Source organism: Marmota monax, unplaced genomic scaffold (assembly GCF_021218885.2).
Source record: "Marmota monax isolate L192 unplaced genomic scaffold, Marmota_monax_Labrador192_F-V1.1 WCK01_AAM20220418_F8-fsc00059, whole genome shotgun sequence".
Lineage (NCBI taxonomy): Eukaryota > Metazoa > Chordata > Mammalia > Rodentia > Sciuridae > Marmota > Marmota monax.
Window position 1 is genome coordinate 8,652,498 of NW_026693595.1, and position 23,085 is coordinate 8,675,582.

At 40.5% G+C, this 23,085-nt stretch overlaps 1 protein-coding gene across 7 annotated transcripts in view; it reads left to right on the forward strand.

Moving 5' to 3' along the window:
* Dock8 (dedicator of cytokinesis 8) overlaps window positions 1–23,085 on the forward strand; it is a 232,118-nt gene that overhangs the window by 99,195 nt on the left and 109,838 nt on the right. For all 7 annotated transcript variants that reach the window (XM_046459393.2, XM_046459388.2, XM_046459390.2 and 4 more), the window contains 5 exons: window positions 442–522; window positions 1,599–1,758; window positions 3,598–3,734; window positions 5,261–5,354; window positions 6,123–6,285. In XM_046459393.2, the coding sequence (XP_046315349.1) occupies window positions 442–522; window positions 1,599–1,758; window positions 3,598–3,734; window positions 5,261–5,354; window positions 6,123–6,285 (635 nt within the window). The remainder of the gene's footprint in view (window positions 1–441; window positions 523–1,598; window positions 1,759–3,597; window positions 3,735–5,260; window positions 5,355–6,122; window positions 6,286–23,085) is intronic.

Genomic DNA, 23,085 nt, shown 5'->3' on the forward strand with positions numbered 1-23,085 from the left:
CTTTTTTACAAAACTGTGTGGTACACTTCACACTATTTTTTTTAAATCAGAAACCATATATTATGGGCACCCTATGCCATTGAACATGTTTTGGTTTTGGTTTTTGGTTTTGGGGTTTTGGGGGGGAGTTTTGTGGGGTTTTTGTTTTGTTTTGGTTTGGTTTTGGTACAAGGGATTTAACTCAGGGACACTTAACCACTGAGTCACATCTCCAGACATTTTTGTATATTTTATTTAGAGACAGGGTCTCACTGAGTTGCTTGGAACCTCACTAAGTTGCTGAGTCTGGCTTTGAATTCACAATCCTGCCTCAACCTCCAGAGCCACTGGGATTACAGGCGTGTGCCACTGTGCCCAGCTTGAACATGATTTGATGGCTGCAGAGATTCCGCTATGTGGATATAATTCACTCACTTATCTTAATATTATTTTTATTGGTAGGTTGAAAAAGTCCTTCAACAGGGAGAGATTGCTGACTGTGCAGAACCCTACATGGTTATCAAAGAAAGTGATGGAGGAAAGGTATGATGATTTGATTATTGCTAAATGATTAAATCTTAGAATTAGCAGATATTTACAGAGGTGTTCCACAAAATAGTTCATGTGGTCTAGACTATAATATGTCCCCATATGAAACATTAATAAATTGTATTTAAACAAAAGAAGAAAGAGAATCTATTATTGATGATAATCTTTAAAAGTAATAAATTATTGAACTCACAAATAATGACATGCACCATCATAAGACTGTAAAATTTGGCCAGGGCAAAAACCATATCCAATCATCTTGTTTCTGAGGCTCTGATCCAGATGATTGGGAGGGCTCTGGAGACCCCATAAAACTAAACAGTACCAGAGATCTCCTGACCTTTCTCAACACCATGGGGCATTGTCCTTTCCAGTATCAATAATTGGTAATTGGCTGTGACTACTGTGCATCATAAATTAATTAGTAAATTACAGGTCCCAAGCCATTAAGCACCAATTTACAAAAGTTCTCCAAATGATTTTTTAAACCTCACCTTTCTTGAATAAGACTTCCCTAATCAGACTAGTACCTTTGAAATAAAATTGATTGAACTCAAAACATTTCTTTTTTTTTTTTTCCATTTATCATTCAATCTGAACTTGAAAAGAACACACTGGAAGTGTTGTAAACTTAATGAAGAAGTTGTTGGCAATATTTACAGTTCTTGTTGAAGTTTTCCAAGGAAACTTTTGTTTAAAAAAAAAAATCTTTGGGGGGGATCTTGGTAGATGATGGATTAAATTTTTATCCCAATTTTCTCTCATGAGAACTAGGTCATACAACTAGATCTGAAAGAAGCGCTTGTGGGTTCACTAGTATATTAATCCTTGGACATTTCTTTTGTAGTGGAAGTTACAGTTAACTTATAGCCTACTTTAACCTCCTCCTATAATCATTGTTTTCTGATCAGCTAGACTTCTGGTGCAAGTTGAGGTATTTTCTGCTGATTCACTCTCTAGTCAGTGGAGTCGGGGTTTGCAGATGGCTGGGATATCCATGTTAGAAGTAGTTGACTTGCTGCTGGTGCCATACTGTTTGTTTCAGCTAATCTCTTTCCATTTTCCTCTAGAGTAAAGATAAAATTGAAAAACTGAAACTTCAAGCTGAATCCTTCTGCCAACGTTTAGGGAAATACCGGATGCCCTTTGCCTGGGCTCCTGTGAACTTAGCCAGCATCTTCAATGTCTCCACCCTTGATAGGGAGGTAACTGATGTGGAGCCCATGGTTGGTAAGATTTTCATCTGTTGTAAGATGGGAAGGGATCCCCAGTGTACTGATTGTGAGGTCAACTGCTTAATAGTGAGGCTTAAGAGAACAGGAAAGTGTCAGAGACAGGAAGGAGGAAAGAAATAAATAGAATGTAAAACTATCCTGCCTGAACTGCATATGTTTGATTGGATAGGGATCCTCAAAACAATTGCCATGAACATTTATGGAGCTTAGGTATACTCTCACATTAAGAATTTTGGTTGGAATTTTCTGGATTTTTTTAACATTTCAAAAGATTAATTTTTAGTAGTCACTCCCTCTCAAACAATAAAAATTATTAAAAATAACAAAAAATATAGTAATCATCCATAGTGTGTTAAAGACACCATGCTTGGATCCTGGATATAGAAACAGCCACTATTACAAAGGCTTTGCTTTGAAAAGCAAAACTCAGGTTTCACAGCAAAATTTCCAGTTTTTCAGTTTATTTTGCCAAGTGCAATGAAAGAATGGAAGCTAAAAGAATATCTAGTTACTGTTCCAATTCACTTTATTAATTTCTCTCTTTTTCATCACTTCCCCCTTGATGAACAATTAATGTCCTACAGTTTATACATGGAGCTGTCCAAGTGATTTTAAAATTTTCAAGTGGGCACTGCCACCCTGCCCCCCACCACCTGTGGCAGGGTTTCTGTTTTCCTAAATGCCTTTGAATTCAGCAAATATTTAAGTCTACCTTCAGATTCTTTATGCATTCCTTAGCTCTGCTGTTTACCAGGGAGTGGAAGAAAGGGTATTTGTTATTGATGCTTTTCTTCTGTAGTTACTGTTGCATAAATTCTAGTTAACTCCTGGTTTATTTCTAATTTGTTGATAATAAACCTCATTTGACTACATTCTGAGCCCACACCACAATTTTTAACACCAACTTCTATGTATACCCTTTTTTAAGTATAAAGGATAGCCTTATTTGAAAGTGTTACATGGGGAGCTTAGAGGGCTCCATCAGGTATTTACTTAGCACAGGGCTTGTTGAGACCTCAGTGATCAAGGGTCGAGGGTAAATTAACCTGACTACCAGGTTGATCCTGAGAAGGCAACCCAAGATGCAGTGTGTTGTACGGAATTTACATGGATAGTGCTAGCAAGAAACTGTACTTCAGCAAGAGAGTTGGAAATAGATAAGAAAATATTCAAAGGCAAGAATTGGAACTATTAGAATTCTAAGTAATTTGACTGTATACAACAGAACCCCTGAGTTTTGCATTGTAAAAGCCACAAGTTGATTTCCAACTGAATTCACAAAGGAGAGAGATAACTAGACAGAATTCCAGGGTCTTGACCCTGTCTCATCCTCATCACAAAGGTCAACGGAGACAGAAACTGAGTTCTCTTGCCTAGTCCACATGAGAGAGGCAAGCTGGATCCAGAATGTACTCAGGCTGACCCCAGCATGTTTGGGTCACAGTCCCAAATGCATTCAGGGATATTTAAGTACTTGCCTTTCCCAGTGGAATGCAAATGTAAAAATAAAACAAAAGCAAACTGTGACCTGACTAAATAAAGCTTACCAGGAGATCCTGTTCTGGCTGCAGCTCTGGATTTTTGCTGGTGGCATCTGGCCTACCCAGTCTCATGTGAGAGGGGCCCGGGGCTGCTCATGGCCTCTCCATTCTCATCCAACATGAAAACTAAGAAAGGTGGGGGCCCACAGAGGGAAAATTGTATTCAAAACAAGAATGGCCATGTTCAACAGCTTTCAACCTATCTTAAGATGTTACGATATGGGAGAGTTAATGACTGCTGTGTATTGAAACAGAAAGGTACACTTTCAAATGACAGTTGTTTTGCTTTAAAGGGAGAAGCTCTACAGGTGATCGGAGGAATTTGTCCCAATCTAGGAGGCTTTCTGAACGAGCCCTCTCCTTGGAGGAAAATGGGGTTGGATCCAACTTCAAAACCACCCCCATGACCATTAGCAGCTTTTTCAAGCAGGTATCTTTGTTACAGGGGATCTGGATTTGTCCAGGCAGTGGTATGAGTGCTGGTGCCCTAAGGAGGAGTCCAGGTAGTGATTAAGAGAGCAACCAGTTAACCTCACCAAGCCTCAGTTTCATTATGTACAGAACAGAGATGATGGTGCTTGCTTCACTCAGTGGTTGGGACAATTCTATGGCATAAGGGATGTGAAATCTAGATTATGGTACATGCTCAGATTGCTAGCTATGTCAATTGAGAGATGGATTTGTTTCTGTTCATACAAACTATCCTATTTGAACTGTCTTGGTCAGTTCATTTAATAGGCTTTGAAGAAAGTCTGGCCAACATGTCATTTCCCCACTGGTGTCCAGGTCTCCTGGCTTAGCTGTCCTCTTCATCTCTGTTCCATGTGCAAACTTGCCAGGACTCCTTCTTGCTTATAGAGAGTGACCATTCCAGATGATGCTCTTGGTTAGTTCAATAAACATTAAGACTATCTAAAAAATAAAAACCTTCCCCGAGTTCTCAAATGCAGAGACAGAAGGTAAAATGATGGTTGCCAGAGACTGAGAAAAGGGGACAGGGCGTGGTTGTTTGAGGAATATAGAGTTCTAGGGGTTTTTATTTGTTTTGTTTCATTTTGTGGTTTTTTGTTTGTTTGGTTGGTTTTTTTTTTTTTTTTTTTTTGCAAGATGAAAGGGGTCTGGAGATTGCATGATAATTTAAATGTACTTACCACAACTGAACTGAACTGTGCCTTAGAAATGCTTATGATGATAAATTTTATGTTATTTATATTTTGCTCTGGGGAAGCGGGGTGACTTGATTTAGACTTTGTTTGACTGTTTGACTATTCTGGAAAAATCTTACACAGCTCAAGCGGTTTTCATAGGGCATTTAAAAGTATTATATTAACAAACCAAAATGCAGAAAGAATGCTGAGGGGGTCCATGTGTAGAAATAAATAGAAAAGGACTGAAAGGGTTTCTATCCAGGATACGCTCCTTCCTGATTGCATTACCTTGGGTGACAAGGTATTTGACTCAATTAATTCTGAGTGTTCTCCTTGGGACTGACATAGCTACGGGTTGTAGTAAGGATTAGACATCATGCACACGAGTGTCCTTTAGCAGAGTGCCAGCCCCAGAGTGTGCACATAGAGGGTAGGTAGCACTTATGCTTAAACTTTTTAAGGTAAATGTGAAAAGAATGAAAAAGGGAAAGACACCTCCTCCATCTTCATATCTCTGAAGAAGAAAGTAAACTAGGGAGTAAAACTCTCATCCATGGATTGAAGGTGTGGAGAGAAGCTCATGGCTGGGATTCAGAAGGGTCAAATAGGTTCCTTAGAATGCAGTAGAAGCCCCATCCTCAGCAGGGCTGATAAAAGGCTGGTTGATTTCCTGTTGCCTGTTATCCTAATTTCTATGAAAGACCTGTTAGAATAAAACTTAAAGGTAAAAATCTTCCCCAGCAGTCAGACATCCTGAGTCCAGGAGTCCAAAGCACATCTCCACTAACCCCACCTTCTCTCTCGGCAGGAGGGAGATCGCCTCAGTGATGAAGACTTATTCAAGTTTCTAGCTGACTACAAGAGATCTTCATCCTTACAGAGAAGAGTCAAGTCAATTCCAGGTGTGGATGGATTGTCTTTTTCCTCTTAAACTGTCCCCAAACTACTTGTGATTAGATTCATTCTTTGTCCAATGTTATGATTTATAAAAATCATCTGCCACGTGCGATGTGGGAGGCTTGCATTCACAATTAAGAATCTGAATTGGTCTGCATTTTTGGCAACTCTGTTAATGTTTTCTATTTATTAAAGAATTGATTCTGTAACTAATATATTCTAGATCTGGTTTCTCAGATAATTTTTTGAACAGAGGAGCCTCTTTTATCATATGTAATATTATAAGGAAACCTAGTATTTAAAAAATAAATGTGAACTGCTTTGGGGGAAGGTAAAGACACTTTCCTTATTGTCAGCACAGTATTCCATAAGGTATTTCTATAGCATCCTGGGGTACCAAGGAACTCAGTTTGAAAACCACCAATTGTTACTGCCAGCAAAACAGGGAAGTTACTTAGCTGTGTATTAGTATACTGTGATAGTTATGGAAGGAACATTAAATATCTTCTGATCTATTCTTTGTCAAATCACAATTTCTTGCCTTTTATTTTGTAGAAACCTCATCTCAAAAAGCATGACATGCTTTTTCTCAAACTATGGGAAATTATCTAGGAACTCCAAAACTCTCACACTCTCACAAATTACCCTTATATTCATAAAAGGAATACAGTACAATGTGGGGTGCATGTATTTGAAGTTAAGAATCTGAGTTGGTCTGCAGGTTTGGGTCTTTCTAGATCCCTCTTACATGACAATTTCTGAACTCTCTCTAGGCTTGCTCAAACTGGAGATATCTCCAGCTCCAGAGATCATCAACTGCTGTCTGACTCCTGAAATGTTGCCTGTGAAACCCTTTCCTGAAAACCGAACACGTCCACACAAAGAGATTTTGGAATTTCCAATCCGAGAAGTGTATGTCCCTCATACCATGTACAGGTAAGAAACACAGGCTCTTGGAAAACCGTGACTCCCACCTCCGGAGTTGGGTTTGGATAATGCTTTTCTCGTCCTCCAACATATCTTTCTACTTGCTAGGTCTTGGGGAAAGCAAAATGTGATGGTTACGTAACTATAGATAATTGGTAGATCTCTTTCTAAAAATGGTTTATGTAATTCTCCTTAACAAGAAACTGTTTCTAAAGTGCAATTTAGATTATAGTGGCTAATTTAGATTTAGATTATAGAAATGAAATAGCTCTACTAATCAATAACTTGGTTTTCTTCTGGGCACAGGACATAAAAGAAAAAAACAGTATGACTTCAATGTCTGACTTGTCTAAAAGATGGGTCTTCAGCTCAAGGCCAGCTCTACCCGAGAGAATTTACAGCAATGACAGAAATGTTCTGTACGTGTGCTGGTTGATACAGTAGCTGCTAAACTATTCAGTATTTGGCTGTTCTGTATTTGAAATGTGGTCAGTGCAGTGTCAGAACTAAAAATCTAATCTTATTTAGTCTGAATTTAAATTTATGTGGCAACATGTTGTGACTACCATATTGGATAGCAAGGAACTGGCCTCTGAGGTCCTAAAGGCCAGGCTGCTTTGGGATCTGAGAGTCACATGTGGTGCCACCCGATCCTTCATGTGGGATCTGGGAAGGATCTCTTGTCAAGACACATCTGCCAAAAGCATTGCTGCTCATGTACTTTTTTTAAAAAAATAAATATTTATTTTTTAGGTGTAGATGGACACAACACAATACCTTTTAAATTTATGTGGTGCTGAGGATCGAACCCGGGCACCGTCTGTGCTAGGCGAGCGCCCTACCGCTGAGCCACAATCCCAGCCCCTGCTCATGTACTTTTATTGTTTGTTTTGAGAAGATTTTTTTGAATTACACACACACACAAAAAAAAGTTTTTCCATCTTTTCTCCACCATCCAGAAATGACATTTTATTGTTTATGAGTTTTTAATTTTTTATATAGAACATAAAATTAGATCATAGTGATTAAATGAAGCATCTTTATCCCCAGTATCTGACTGCAGACTTCTACCATACCTCCCAGTCTTCACTAGCATCATGAACACTTGTGTGTTCTTCCATTTTCTCTGGTTTTACACACACACACACACACACACACACGCATATGTATCTGTGACTACTGAAGGGTTTTTATTTATTGTTTTTGTTAGTTTTTTGTTTTGTTTTGTTTTCTGGCACTGGGGATTGAACCCAGGGGTACTTAACCACAGAGCCACATCTCCAACCCTCTTTTATGAGACAGAGTCTTACTAAGTTGCTTAGCACCTTGCTAAATTGCTAAGTCTGGCTTTGAACTTGTGATCTTCCTGCCTCAGCCTCCTGAGTTGCTGGGATTACAGGTGTGTATCCCCTCACCTGGTGTGAAGGATATTATTTTTATATTCTCTCAAAATTTACATAATGACCTCATACTCCACATGCACTTTTTTTACTTAACAATATTTTTTTCTTCTCCCTTTTTTATTACTATGTACTCATGAATTTTATTGACTCAATGCCTTACATTCAGTTAGTCTTCTTTCTTTTAAGTTAGTTGGATTGCCATGAATTCAAACAGTGGGAACTCCTAAACATCTTTCATTTTAGAATTTCAGAGTATGTCACTCCTTTTAACTGCTGAATGGTATTCCTTTGTTTGAAGAAGCCATGTCTTATTTGTCCATTTCACTCTTGATAGACATTTGTGTTTTTTCCAATGCTTGACTCTCACCAACACTGTCAGTGAGTTTTTGTCCTTGTCTGTGCACGTTTCAAAGTTTGAATATGCCTAAAAGTGAAATCGCTGAGTCACAACTAGCATGCATTTTTGGATTTATTTATACTGCTTTTTTCCAAAATTGCACCTGTTTGCTATCCTGCCATCAGTGTAAGAGAATTCCTATTTCCCCAGTTCCTCATCTGCACTTTGTATTCCGTATGTGGGACTCAGATGCAAAAAGCTTCAGAGCTCACCTCATCCAAACGCCCCTGCACATTTCCTGATTCACAGAATTGAGACCCAGAAAGAGTAGATGAGTGGTTCATTGGGATCAAAACTCACAGTGAGAGAGACAAATAACCCTTACATAGAATCAGAGCTCTTCCTTACACATGTGTGTGCCCCAGTTAATCCATCCTAACACAGCTCTTGGTTTTCTATCCTCATTCTTTAAATGCCAATTCAGCCCCCAAGATCTCCTCATAGATAAGCATTCCTAGGATGCAATCCTTTCAATTCCCACTCCCTAGAGGGAGATGATGGATTGCAAATGTTTGCTTGGTAGATGCTATGTTTGTGTCTTTTAGAAACCTTATCCTATAATTAGAAAATAATGCTTGTAGCATTGGAATAAACTTGTACCAAATGAATTCTACCGGTTATCCAGCTTCCCCTCAGCATTTAATCACCCATGGGAGTCATTTATAACTCTCTTTGCTCCTTGCAGCAGACATTATCCCTTAATTACATCACAGCAGGATTGGAATGCATTTGTGCACTGAAAGACTCAGAAATGTAGGAGTGCTAAGGAGGACACATCTGGACAGAGTGCTGCAGACCAACGTGGTGTCATGAGAAACAGACCCACAAACACACAGTGATGTTCTTGAGCTGTTCTGAACACTGAAGAAAGGCCAAGGCCTCTGCACTGGGAACCAGCCCTTTATTCTTGGGGTCATAGAAGATACTTCCCTCAAGTTTGGCAGTCTCTCCTTCCCTTGGCTTCCAGGCCACCATATTTTATAACTTATTTAAGGACTTGGTTTTCTTCTTCATGTCGTAAGAGAATCTTGCTATGTGAAAACTTCAAGGAATTTAGAGATCATCTTGTTCTAACCTCTTATGTTGTTGAATTTTTAATTTCTTCTCCAGTCCTCCTGTGCTTGATAGTGGGCGATTAGGTTGGGGTTTTGCTTTTTGGTACCCGGGATTGAACTCAGGGGCACTCAACCATTGAGCTACATCCCCAGCCCTATTTTGTATTTTAGTTAGAGACAGGGTCTCACTAAGTTGCTTAGTGCCTCACCCTTGCTGAGGCTGGCTTTGAACTCATGATCCTCCTGCCTCAGCCTCCTGAGCCACTGGGATTATAGGCATGGCCACCACACCCGGCCTGATTAGGTTGGTTTTGACAGAAAGCCAGGACTAGACTAAGACTCCCCTTTCCTACACCTACACCTCTCCCCAGGTAAAAGTGGTCTGTTAACAAAGTTTGCCTTGGGAAACCTCACCTTCCTATTTCTGTTCATTTTGCCTTCTTTTTATTCCTTACCATCTCCCCATGACTCAAAAAACCTGAAACTTTGTGGCTTTTCTATTCCCACCCCCCAAATAAAGGTCTCTTTTAAGCATCTACTCTCTAAACTCATTCTCCTATGAGAACAGGTATGACTTGAAGTCTTCTCTCTGCTGAGAGTACTATTCAAAAATTCCTGATTCTGTTAGAAAAGCTTTCATTTGACTTGCCTGAGGAATTCTGGACATGATGCTAAGGGCCTGGCATGTAGGGCAACGTTCACTGTGAACATTGCTATGTTTGCACCATTCAGTCTGGTCATAGGAAATCAAATACGTGAAAATGAAGATTTAAGAGCCAGCGAATTCAGGGATGGTTCTATGTTATAGAGGAGTCACCTCATGAATGTGAAATATGGTCCAACTTATAAAAAGTTGATCTACCAGAGCTTATAGAAAACAGATATATCTGTTGAACCAATGACTGCTAGGATTTGAGTATTAAAGAATATACTTTTAACAAACTGAGTTCCCTAGACGGGGGTAGGGGTGGAGGGTAGACTGTCACATGGTTGTAATGGAAGACATTGCCTGGCCTCCAGTGGGAATGGTGATCAGAGTCACACAGGGCAGGAATCTAACATTGATGAGGTTTCTGTTTAACACCATGTAAGTAAACTTAGGTTACCTCTATCTCCCTTAAAGGAGCATCTGCCATGGACCCTCGAGGAGAATGGCTCAGGATCAGCTGAAATTGCTTTTGAGCCCTCAGCTTCACCTTCCTTCCACTTCTTTAGGTGCTTCCTTTCAAGGTCACCATGTTGTACTGCAGAAAACGCTACTCAAGTGGCATCCTGTGTGACCCTTGCCCCTGCCTCTACCCTCGCCAAGCTGCTTAAGGAGAGGTTCCAGCTCAGTTACAGACTGCCCAGGACTCCCAAGAGTTGGGCATTCAGAAAACAAATGCCTGCTCTGACAGGAAAAGATCAACTCCCAAAGGCAAAACTGCTAATCCCCGAATCAGGGACTCTGGTCCTCTGCAGGGACATATCCACCGCCCCCACCTCACCGTGAGCTGAGGCATAGGGTCAGACTAGTCTCCTGAGACAGACTCAGGCAAGTGGCTTTGAGAAATCACATACAAAAAGACAGCAATTCTGAAAGTAGCTGCAAAAAATGAAGTTGATAAAGAGGATCTATCCAAGTCTGAGTTTGGCCTTCCTGTCTCTACCCATAGATTTTTTTAAATACCAGTTGTTCGTTTACAAACACATTTGCACTAACTTCTGGCTTATTTTCCGTGTGACCAACAGCTGGCAGTAGAGGTGCCAGCTGCCTTCTGGTGGGAGCAGAATGAAGACTGAGTGGGGGCCAAGGCCCAGCGAGGCCTTCAAGGGCATTTTATCCTGTGGCTGCCACGGGGGTATGTGCGAGATCATAGGCACCAAGGTTGTAATGAGCTTGTTAAGCTCCTCGCCATCCCTTTAACTGGTGATTACATTAAAGAAAGCCATATAAAGTGCATTTCATCACTCATCCCAGCCCTCGAGAGCCTCTGAGGTCTTGTTTATCCAATTACCAGACTCACTGTGGAGGACTGTGCTTGCTGGGAACAGGTGTATCAGTCAGAACATGATTTCTTTGATGAATAATTAGCTGTTTTCAGGCCTCCTCCCATATGACTGAACGTTCTCAGACCAGAGAGGTCTGCTCTGGCCTAACAGGGAGGTGCCTCCTGTTTCACAGTGGAATTTTAAGGAACATTACCAGACTTATAGTTTACATGTGAAAAAGAATGGTGTAGGATGGATGTAAGAGTTGATCTTGAATGAGTGGCAGGCAGTTATGATTAGTGAATAAAATTCCTAAGGGAAGGAATGAACCCAAAACAACTCTGGATGAAGTGGTTAGGCAGGAGTCGGGGTATAGGGAGTATTCTTGAATGGGATTCTATTTTGTCCAAGGAAATGGATTCCCAGTTTAAGGTCAGCTAACTGTATATCCAGAATAGATCTTCTCAATTCTGGAGACAGGGTGATTGTGACTTCCAGTATTCAGTCTTATCCTAAAGACCCCCATTCAGGAGGTGGTACTCTGGTTATCTCAGACTCTCCTTTGTTAAAAATCAAAGTTTCCCCTTCTGCGTGAAAAAGAAGCTTTCATTCTCCCTGAAAGAGGTAAAGGTCCTGCATAGCATCATCCAAAGGTCCACAGCCAAAGGTGACTTAGACCTATGGAAACTCATTGGAGAGGAGCTGTTGCTTCACCTGCCTGGTTTGAGAAGCAATTCCAATGTACACCTGGACATGAGCTGAGGTGGATTTGGCAAAGAACAAGTATCTGTCTATCGAGAACCTACAACACCGCAGCATACTTCTCCATGTGAGGATGGTGGTTTTATGGCATAATGTTCATTAGATGCTATAAGCACTCTAGTGTTATTGCTAATTAATGGTTAGAAGTTTATGACATTTTTGGCCCTGTCTCTTTAAATCACCATCAAAATTATGCCTGGGTTGCAGGCGCAATAGCACATGCCTGTAATCCATTTCAGCAGGTCGGGAAGCTGAGGCAGAAGAATCGCAAGTTCAAAGCTAGCCTCAGCAACTTAGTGAGACCCTCAGCAACTCAGTGAGATCTTGTTTCTAAATAAAATATTTAAAAGTATGGGATATGTGGCCCAGCAGTTAAGCACCCCTTGGTTCAATCCCCAGTACTATATATATATATATATATATACATATATATATATATATTACATATAATATATATCATATGTATATGGCATCCATTATTTATTGTTTCTTTGAATTTTATTCATTCTGGAATAGACAACCTATTGTTATAATAGTTCAGGATTTGAAAGGTGCAAAAGTACACAGAGTAAAAATTCTCTCTACCACTTCTGATTTCCAACTATTCAATTCTCCTCTTTAGAAAAAACCCACATATGTGTATAAATGGTTTGTTTATAAAAACTTCTTTTCCACAAACAAATGCTTATTAACATAGTAAAACCAAGGATTGGGCTTCCGGATATAGATGGAGAGAAAGAGGTTGATGTTATACTTTCATTTATTTTACAACTATTGAGTGCCTGTATTGTGCCAGACCCTGTTATAGACACTGTGGAAATAATAGTGACCCAAATAGGTGGAAACAGTGAACCTTTTATACCTCAAGCCTAACTTTGACCATTGGAGACAGCCTTTTTGTTTCAATCTCTTAATCATCCTTTCATATATGGACTATGCATATATAAGCCAATACATTCATGCACTTTTCCCTGTCCATATAAATGTGTCATGATCTTCGCACTGTTCTGCATCTTGTTTTCTTCACTGAAACTATATTGTGTGAGCACTTTGATGTGAATACATGAAACTACTTTTTTATAGCTGCATTCAATTGTATTATGTGAACAGTTGTGATTTTTTTAAGTCCTGTATTGATGGGCTCTTAAGACCTTTCCGCTCTTTTGCTATTATAAATGTTATAATGAAATAACTTATGGCACACCTATTTATTGGAAAAATTCCTAACTCTTTAAAGAAGTGTTTTAAGAACTCTACCTTAAGTATAAGACAATCCAGAAGCCCAATCCTTGGTCTTAGAACTCTTATCCATCAGAAATTTTATAATCAAGCCATTTACTTAGGAAGAGCAATGACTGCTCAGATCAAATCTAGCCATTTGAATTAGCCAAGGACTGAACACAAAGACAAGGGAATTCCTGGTACCAGTAGCAACTTGGTCTCAGTAATAAGACAGGGACACAATCCCCATATTTATGATGTCTTGCTTCAAAATTCAGCACTTCTTTTTATAAGAATGAAAAAATTCAGGAGGGGGGGCCAATGACCCAGGATTATTATGGTGAGGCTTTGCAAAGCTACGGCTTCAGTACACCATTCAGCCACTGGGGGGCACAATTAGCTCACTTTCTGGATTCAGACAATTCCCTGCCTTTCTCATTAGAAAACAGAGTGGTGATTTATTAAAGAAGAAAATGCACTTCATCTTTTTGCCTTTGAAGCCAAAGACCAAGAAAAACAAAAAAGTATTCCAGTGTTTCAAGAGATTGCAGTTTTCATATTTTGCAAAAGATTTTATTCTCATCTGCAGCTTCTGCCTTCTTTCATTAGTAAGTCCAACACTGTTTTTGAAAAAAATTACTAATTTTTTAATGACTAATTGCTTAGATTTCATGTATCTTTACTAATTAAAAAATCAATTTAAGTTTCCCTCTGTTTTTTTTTTTTTAATTTTTTATTGTTGGCTGTTCAAAACATTACATAGTTCTTGATATATCATATTTCACAATTTGATTCAAGTGGGTTATGAGCTCCCATTTTTACCCCATATACAGATTGCAGAATCACATCAGTTACACATCCATTGATTTACATATTGCCATACTAGTGTCTGTTGTATTCTGCTGCCTTTCCTATCCTCTACTATCCCCCCTCCCCTCCCCTCCCCTCCCCTCCCCTCTTCTCTCTCTGCTCCCTCTACTGACATTCGTTTGTCCCCCTTATATTATTTTTCCCCTTCCCCTCACTTCCTCTTGTATGTACTTTTGTATAACTCTGAGGGTCTCCTTCCATTTCCATGCATTTTCCCTTCTCTCTCCCTTTCCCTCCCACCTCTCATCCCTGTTTAATGTTAATCTTCTTCTCCTGCTCTTCGACCCTACTCTGTTCTTAGTTACTCTCCTTATATCAAAGAAGACATTTGGCATTTGTTTTTTAGGGATTGGCTAGCTTCACTTAGCATAATCTGCTCTAATGCCATCCATTTCCCTGTAAATTCTATGATTTTGTCATTTTTTAATGCAGAGTAATACTCCATTGTGTATAAATGCCACATTTTTTTTATCCATTCATCCATTGAAGGGCATCTAGGTTGGTTCCACAGTCTAGCTATTGTGAATTGTGCTGCTATGAACATAGATGTAGCAGTGTCCCTGTAGCATGCTCTTTTTAGGTCTTTAGGGAATAGACCGAGAAGGGGAATAGCTGGGTCAAATGGTGGCTCCATTCCCAGCTTTCCAAGAAATCTCCATACTGCTTTCCAAATTGGCTGCACCAATTTGCAGTCCCACCAGCAATGTACAAGTGTACCCTTTTCCCCACATCCTCGCCAGCACTTGTTGTTGTTTGACTTCATAATGGCTGCCAATCTAACTGGAGTGAGATGGTATCTTAGGGTGGTTTTGATTTGCATTTCTCTGACTGCTAGAGATGGTGAGCATTTTTTCATGTACTTGTTGATTGATTGTATGTCCTCCTCTGAGAAGTGTCTGTTCAGGTCCTTGGCCCATTTGTTGATTGGGTTGTTTGTTCTCTTATTGTCTAATTTTTTGAGTTCTTTGTATACTCTGGATATTAGGGCTCTATCTGAAGTGTGAGGAGTAAAGATTTGTTCCCAGGATGTAGGCTCTCTATTTACCTCTCTTATTGTATCTTTTGCTGAGAAAAAACTTTTTAGTTTGAGTAAGTCCCATTTGTTGATTCTAGTTATTAACTTTTGTGCTATGGGTGTCCTATTGAGGAATTTGGAGCCCGACCCCACCGACTGTAGATCATAGCCAACTTTTTCTTCTATCAGACGGCGTGTCTCTGATTTGATATCAAGCTCCTTGATCCATTTTGAATTCACTTTTGTGCATGGCGAGAGAAAGGGATTCAGTTTCATTTTGTTGCATATGGATTTCCAGTTTTCCCAGCACCATTTGTTGAAGATGCTATCCTTCCTCCATTGCATGCTTTTAGCCCCTTTATCAAATATAAGGTAGTTGTAGTTTTGTGGATTGGTTTCTGTGTCCTCTATTCTGTACCATTGGTCCACCCGCCTGTTTTGGTACCAGTACCATGCTGTTTTTGTTACTATTGCTCTGTAGTATAGTTTGAAGTCTGGTATCGCTATACCGCCTGATTCACCCTTCCTGCTTAGCATTGTTTTTGCTATTCTGGGTCTTTTGTTTTTCCATATGAATTTCATGATTGCTTTCTCTATTTCTACAAGAAATGCCATTGGGATTTTGATTGGCATTGCATTAAACCTGTAGAGAACTTTTGGTAATATCGCCATTTTGATGATGTTAGTTCTGCCTATCCATGAACAGGGTATATTTTTCCATCTTCTAAGATCTTCTTCTATTTCTCTCTTTAGGGTTCTGTAGTTTTCATTGTATAAGTCTTTCACCTCTTTTGTTAGGTTGATTCCCAAGTATTTTATTTTTTTTGAAGATATTGTGAATGGAGTGGTTGTCCTCATTTCCATTTCAGAGGATTTGTCGCTGATATACAGGAATGCCTTTGATTTATGCGTGTTGATTTTATATCCTGCCACTTTGCTGAATTCATTTATTAGCTCTAATAGTTTCTTTGTAGACCCTTTTGGGTCTGCTAGGTATAGAATCATGTCATCTGCAAATAGTGATAATTTAAGTTCTTCTTTTCCTATTTCGATGCCTTTAATTTCTTTCGTCTGTCTAATTGCTCTGGCCAGTGTTTCGAGAACTATGTTGAACAGAAGTGGAGAGAGAGGGCATCCCTGTCTTGTTCCAGATTTTAGAGGGAATGCCTTCAATTTTTCTCCATTCAGAATAATGCTAGCCTGAGGCTTAGCATAGATTGCTTTTACAATATTGAGGTATGTTCCTGTTATCCCTAGTTTTTCTAGAGTTTTGAACATAAAGGGATGCTGTACTTTGTCAAATGCTTTTTCCGCATCTATCGAGATGATCATATGATTCTTATTTTTAAGTCTATTGATGTGGTGAATAACATTTATTGATTTCCGTATATTGAACCAGCCTTGCATCCCAGGGATGAATCCTACTTGATCATGGTGCACAATTTTTTTGATAAGTTTTTGTATCCGAGTGGCCAGAATTTTATTGAGGATTTTTGCATCTAGGTTCATTAGAGATATTGGTCTGTAGTTTTCTTTCTTTGAAGTGTCTTTGTCTGGTTTAGGTATCAGGGTGATGTTGGCCTCGTAGAATGAATTTGGAAGTTCTCCCTCTTTTTCTATTTCCCGAAGTAGCTTGAAAAGTATTGGTATTAGTTCCTCTTTAAAGGTTTTGTAAAACTCTGCTGTATACCCATCCGGTCCTGGGCTTTTCTTAGTTGGTAGTCTTTTGATGGTTTCTTCTATTTCCTCAATTGATATTGGTCTGTTTAGGTTGTCTGTATCCTCCTGACTCAATCTGGGCAGATCATATGACTTAAGAAATTTATCTATGCCTTCACTATCTTCTAATTTATTGGAGTATAAGGATTCAAAATAATTTTTGATTATCTTCTGTATTTCTGAAGTGTCTGTTGTGATATTGCCTCTTTCATCCCGTATGTTAGTAATTTGAGTTCTCTCTCTTCTTCTCTTCGCTAGCATGGCTAAGGGTCTGTCGATTTTGTTTATTTTTTCAAAGAACCAACTTTTAGTTTTGTCAATTTTTTCAATTGTTTCTTTTGTTTCGATTTCATTAATTTCAGCTCTGATTTTAATTATTTCTTGCCTTCTACTTCTTTTGCTGTTGTTTTGCTCTTCTTTTTCTAGGATTTTGAGATGAAGTATGAGATCATTTATTTCTTGGTTTTTTCTTTTTTTAAGGAATGAACTCCAAGCAATGAATTTTCCTCTTAGAACTGCTTTCAATGTGTCCCATAGATTCCGATATGTTGTGTCTGTGTTTTCATTAATCTCTAAGAATTTTTTAATTTCTTCCTTGATGTCTTCTATAACCCATTGATCATTCAGTAACCTATTGTTCATTCTCCAAGTGATGTATTCTTTTCCCTTCCTTCTTTTATCGTTGATTTTCAGTTCCATTCCATTATGATCAGATAGGATGCATGGTATTATCTCTACTCCTTTATATTGTCTAAGAGTTTCCCTGTGACATAATATATGATCTATTTTTGAGAAGGATCCATGTGCTGCTGAGAAAAAAGTGTAACTGCTTGATGTTGGGTGGTATACTCTATATATGTCAATTAAGTCTAGGTTATTAATTGTGTTATTGAGTTCTATAGTTTCCTTATTCAACTTTTGTTTGGAAGATCTGTCCAGTGGTGATAGAGGTGTGTTGAAGTCTCCCATGATTATTGTATGGTGGTCTATTAGACTCTTGAACTTGAGAAGAGTTTGTTTGATGAACATAGCTGCACCATTGTTTGGGGCATATATATTTATGATTGTTATGTCTTGTTGGTGTATGGTTCCCTTGAGCAGTATGTAGTATCCCTCTTTATCCCTTTTGATTAACTTTGGCTTGAAATCTATTTTATTTGATATGAGTATGGATACTCCTGCTTGTTTCCGAAGTCCATATGAGTGATATGATTTTTCCCAACCTTTCACCTTCAGCCTGTGTATGTCTTTTCCTATCAAATGCGTCTCCTGTAGGCAGCATATTGTTGGGTCTTGTTTTGTGACCCATTCTACTAGCCTGTGTCTCTTGATTGGTGAGTTTAAGCCATTAACATTTAGGGTTATTATTGAGATATGGGTTGTTCTTCCAGCCATATTTGTTTATTTATGTTACTAAACATGGTTTGTTTTCCTCTTTGATTATTTTCCCCCCTTTAGTGTCCTACCTCCCACTGTTGGTTTTCATTGTTATTTTCCATTTCCTCTTCCTGTAATGTTTTGCCAAGGATGTTTTGAAGAGATGGTTTTCTAGCTGCAAATTCTTTTAACTTTTGTTTATCGTGGAAGGTTTTAATTTCATCTTCCATCCTGAAGCTTAATTTCGCTGGAAACACAATTCTTGGTTGGAACCCATTTTCTTTCAGTGTTTGAAATATGTTATTCCAGGATCTTCTAGCTTTCAGAGTCTGTGTTGAAAGATCAGCTGTTATCCTGATTGGCTTACCCCTAAATGTGATCTGCTTCCTTTCTCTTGTAGCTTTTAAAATTCTCTCCTTATTCTGTATGTTGGGCATCTTCATTATAATGTGTCTAGGTGTGGGTCTCTTATGATTTTGCACATTCGGCGTCCTGTAGGCTTCTAGGATTTGGGGTTCTGTCTCATTCTTCAAGTCTGGGAAGTTTTCTCGTATTATTTCATTGAATAGATTGCTCAATCCTTTGGTTTGAAACTCTGTCCCTTCCTGTATCCCAATGACTCTTAAATTTGGTCTCTTGATGTTATCCCATATTTCTTGGATGTTCTGCTCATGGTTTCTTAACAGTCTTGCTGAGCTGTCTATGTTCTTTTCAAGTTGAAATACTTTATCTTCATTGTCTGATGTTCTGTCTTCTAAGTGTTCTACTCTGCTGGTAGTATTCTCAATTGAGTTTTTAAGTTGGCTTATTGCTTCCTGCATTTCTAGGATTTCTGTTTGTTTGTTTTTTATAACCTCTATTTCCCTGTGTAGTTGGTCTTTTGCTTCTTGGATTTGTTTATGTAATTCATTGTTGAAGTGATCTTTCATTGTCTGATTTTGCTGTCTGATGTCTTCCTTGAGACTCCAGATCATCTGAAGCATGTATATCCTGAATTCTTTATCTGACATTCCATCTGCTGCAGCTATTACCTCTTCTAACGTTGAGTTGACCTGCATTGCTTGTGGTCCTTTCTTTCCTTGTCTCTTCATACTGTTCGCGTTCCTTTCTACTTAGTGAAACTGTTGTGTTATTGAATTTTCCCCCTATATATTTATATTGGTCTTGTATAGTTGCAAAGTCTCCCTCGCAGGCGCGGGCGGCGGCTCTGTCCCTCTGCGGGCCGCTAGGCTTGTTCTGTGGGTGGTCACAGTTCTGTCTACTTTGCAGGTGCCGGCAGCGGCACTGCCCCTCTGCAGGCCTCTGGGGCTGTACTGCCAGTGGGTCGCAGGTCCGCCTACCTTGCAGGTGCGGGGGGTGGGGGGGGCGGCTCTACCCTTCCTCAGGCCACTGGGCCTGTTCTGTCTCTCGGTTGCAGGTATGGCCTGTTCTGATGGTGGTCACAGTTCCACCTACCTGGCAGGCGCGGGGGGTGGGGGGCGGCTCTGCCCCCCAGCAGGCCCCTGGGCCTGCTCTGTGCGTGGTCACAGTTCCCTCTACCTTGCCGGTGCAGGGGGAGGGGGCGGCTCTGCCTCTCAGCAGGCCGCTGCTCCTCTTCTGCCAGTGGGTCGCAGGCCCGCCTACCTTGCAGGAGTGATTGGAAGCTCTGTCCTGCCGTGGGCCACTCGGCCTTTTCTGTCGGTGGTCACAGTTCCACCTACCTGGCAGGCGCAGGGGGTGGGGGGTGGCTCTGCCCCTCAGCAGGCCGCTGGGCCTGCTCTGTGCGTGGTCACAGTTCCCTCTACCTTGCCGGTGCAGGGGGAGGGGGCGGCTCTGCCTCTCAGCAGGCCGCTGCTCCTCTTCTGCCAGTGGGTCGCAGGCCCGCCTACCTTGCAGGAGTGATTGGAAGCTCTGTCCCGCCGCGGGCCACTGGGCCTTTTCTGTCGGTGGTCACCTGGCAGGGGCGGGGGGTGGTCGGTGGCTCTGCCCCTCAGCAGGCCGCTGGGCCTGCTCTGTGCGTGGTCACAGTTCCCTCTACCTTGCCGGTGCAGGGGGAGGGGGCGGCTCTGCCTCTCAGCAGGCCGCTGCTCCTCTTCTGCCAGTGGGTCGCAGGCCCGCCTACCTTGCAGGAGTGATTGGAAGCTCTGTCCCGCCGCGGGCCACTGGGCCTCTGTTGGTTGGCACCTGGCAGGGGCGGGGGGTGGTGGGTGGCTCTGCCCCTCAGCAGGCCGCTGGGCCTGCTCTGTGCGTGGTCACAGTTCCCTCTACCTTGCCGGTGCAGCTCCCTCTGTTTTTGAAAGATGCAGTGGGGAAGGGGACCAAGAAATATATCCCATTGTGCTGACAGTGAGATCTCCTTTGAGAGCAATTTTTCAGTGTACATATTTACACATTCACCAAGGCTGCCTCATATACGAAACTAAAAGGATGTGAAGAATTTTGCTGGAATCCAGGGGCAGAGTAATAGTGAAATATGTTAGAGGGAGGTTCAGTGTACACTTATTTTGCTGGTCCCCAACTCACAGCCCTTATCAGTCTGCTTATTTATATCCACTCCATCTGAATCCACAGTGTGTTAGTGCTGCTGCCTATTCATGACAATTTTAACTGAAAACCCTGCTGCCCATTAAGCAGGGATGAGCATCATTTTCTCCATGGATCCTTTACATAGCATTTGGTGGGAAAATTCATGAGGCATCCTGTTTTCACATGGCTAAGGGTTAAGATCAGTGGGGGCAGAGGCAGTGGATAAGTAATGAAATTAAGGCAACTCTAGGCTTGTGATTCACTGTGATGACAAATGGTTTGTCCAGACTAGAAGGAGCACTCTCAAATTCAAGATGCCTTCTTTCCTTGACTTTAGTGCTTTTGTTAGTTTTTTGTGGCTTTTGTTTGTCTGATTTTGAAAATGGGCTTCAATATGTTGCCAAAGTCTATCTTGAACTTTTGGCCAGCTTTTTCTCTTCTGATGAAATAGCCTTCAAAGAAGTGTTGCTGTTTACGGAGAGGGGACCCTCTATGCTTTTGGGCTTTTTCACCCTTAGTTCTAACGTTCCCGTGTTCTTCACAGAGGCCCCCAAAGGTCAGCACTCAAACACTCCTCTGCAGCAGAGGTGTTTTAACAGCTCTCCATTAATGGATGTCCCATGGTCTCAGGCCTCAGACAGGCTGCCCTTAGCCCCTCTCAGCAGAAGTGGGGTGAAATATGAGATGCTGTGTCAGGGTTTTCTGAGAGGAAAAAGTGGATGTGGGTGGGAGGTGTAGGCAAACACCACAGCACAAAATAAATAAATGAGTAGCTGGAAGGACTGAGTTTTGACAGCATAAGATAATTTTTACTTGTTTTTGCTTTATTTCTGGTGCTGAGGGTTGAACCCCAAGCCTCATATATAACAAGCATGCTCTCTACCACTGAGCAGAACACCAGCCCCAAAATAAGACAATTTTCTTAAAAAAAAAGAAAGAAAGAAATGACTAATTGCTTACATTTAATGTATCTTTACTAATTAAAAAAAAAATCGATTTAATTTGCCCACTGGCTTAAAACACCTGAAAGGTTATACAGATTCCAAAAATGGCCCAGTCCTATCTCCTGGGCTTCGTACTGTTATGTTTGACAACTTTAAGTAGAAACTGAGATCTATGCAACTATTTGTTGAAATATAAATATTATGACTCAATTAGGACAAAATTAGAGGATTTCAACTTCATGATATATTGGTTTCTAAGGGATTTCCAGGCCCAAAGTAATAATTATGCAATTTAGCATTGGGAAAATCTCAAAGCCCACTTTTCATTTTTTTGTAGTTAGAGTTAAAAAACTAAGCAGTTGGTTCCTTTTTTTTTAAAATCCTTCCCCTTTTTCAACCAGGGTGACCTGAGCTAGCCTTTCTCTCTTATCCAAGTTCGAAGACTAGTTCAGCTGCTTTTCTGAAATTCCTTCAATCAGTTCACAGGTGGGCAGGAGATCCACTTCTTCATGTTATTAATAGATTTATATTTCTGTTATCTCAAGGCACCAGTTGATGTCCTCAAGGATGACACATATGAAGTCACTATTTACATTTTGAGGAGGTGAATATAAAGGAATTCTGAGTTATTCTCTGTAGCTCAGGCTTATAGGATTTTACCTCCCTGTGTAGGGATATGGGACTATTCTTCAATTAATGTCCCCAACCACCTCATTGGACTCTTTTGAGTTTTCTCATCCTTCCCTTCACTCCTATCATTGTCTGGGGAGCACTTGGCTCCCCCTTAGCCCCATCTGTCTGGAAACTTCCCCATGCTCCTCAAGCTTGGCTCATCTTGATCTTGAAGTTCTATCCTCCTGTGCCTTTTTTGCACCCCTGACCTTCACATTCCCTGATTGCAATGCTTTTTACTTCATGACTGTTGAGCTGGATGCTGCCAATGTATATGCCTCCCAGGATACTTACATGTGATTATAATTCTTCTATAACATCCACAAGATAGTCTTAATGGGGAGACATAGAGGGGAGGGAGACGACTTATTCTGCTCCAGCAGGTTTTCTTTCACTTTAATAACCAGCCATCCCAGGGGTGAAGACTTGATTGATGGCTGCTTCCTCTTTTGTTAAAAACACACATCACATTAGTGGTCTGTCCTCGTTTTGTAGATAAGCAAAATGATGGTACTTATGCTCCCTAGCCCCTCTCCCTGAATTATTTGGAAGCCAGTGAAATTCTGTTTAGACAGAACATAAAGAGCAACCTTCTTGGAGAAGAACTAGGTGGTAGAAAAACTACTATTTTATTCAACCTGATGGGAGGCCAAAGGAGATACGGAATCAGAGCCACGAGGTCAAGACTCATTTTCTTTATGTCTACAGTGGGATAACCTTGTGATACTGACCTCAGGGGCTTTGGGAGAAGAGTAATAACGACTTTACACATCAAAGTCTTTTGCTAAATTCAAGATATTTTACAGTGCACATTTTATTTGTGGTTGTTATTTGTGTTATGTGCATATATGCTGCAGACACCCATCCTGCCTGTCAACTCCTTGGATGATAGCAGAGG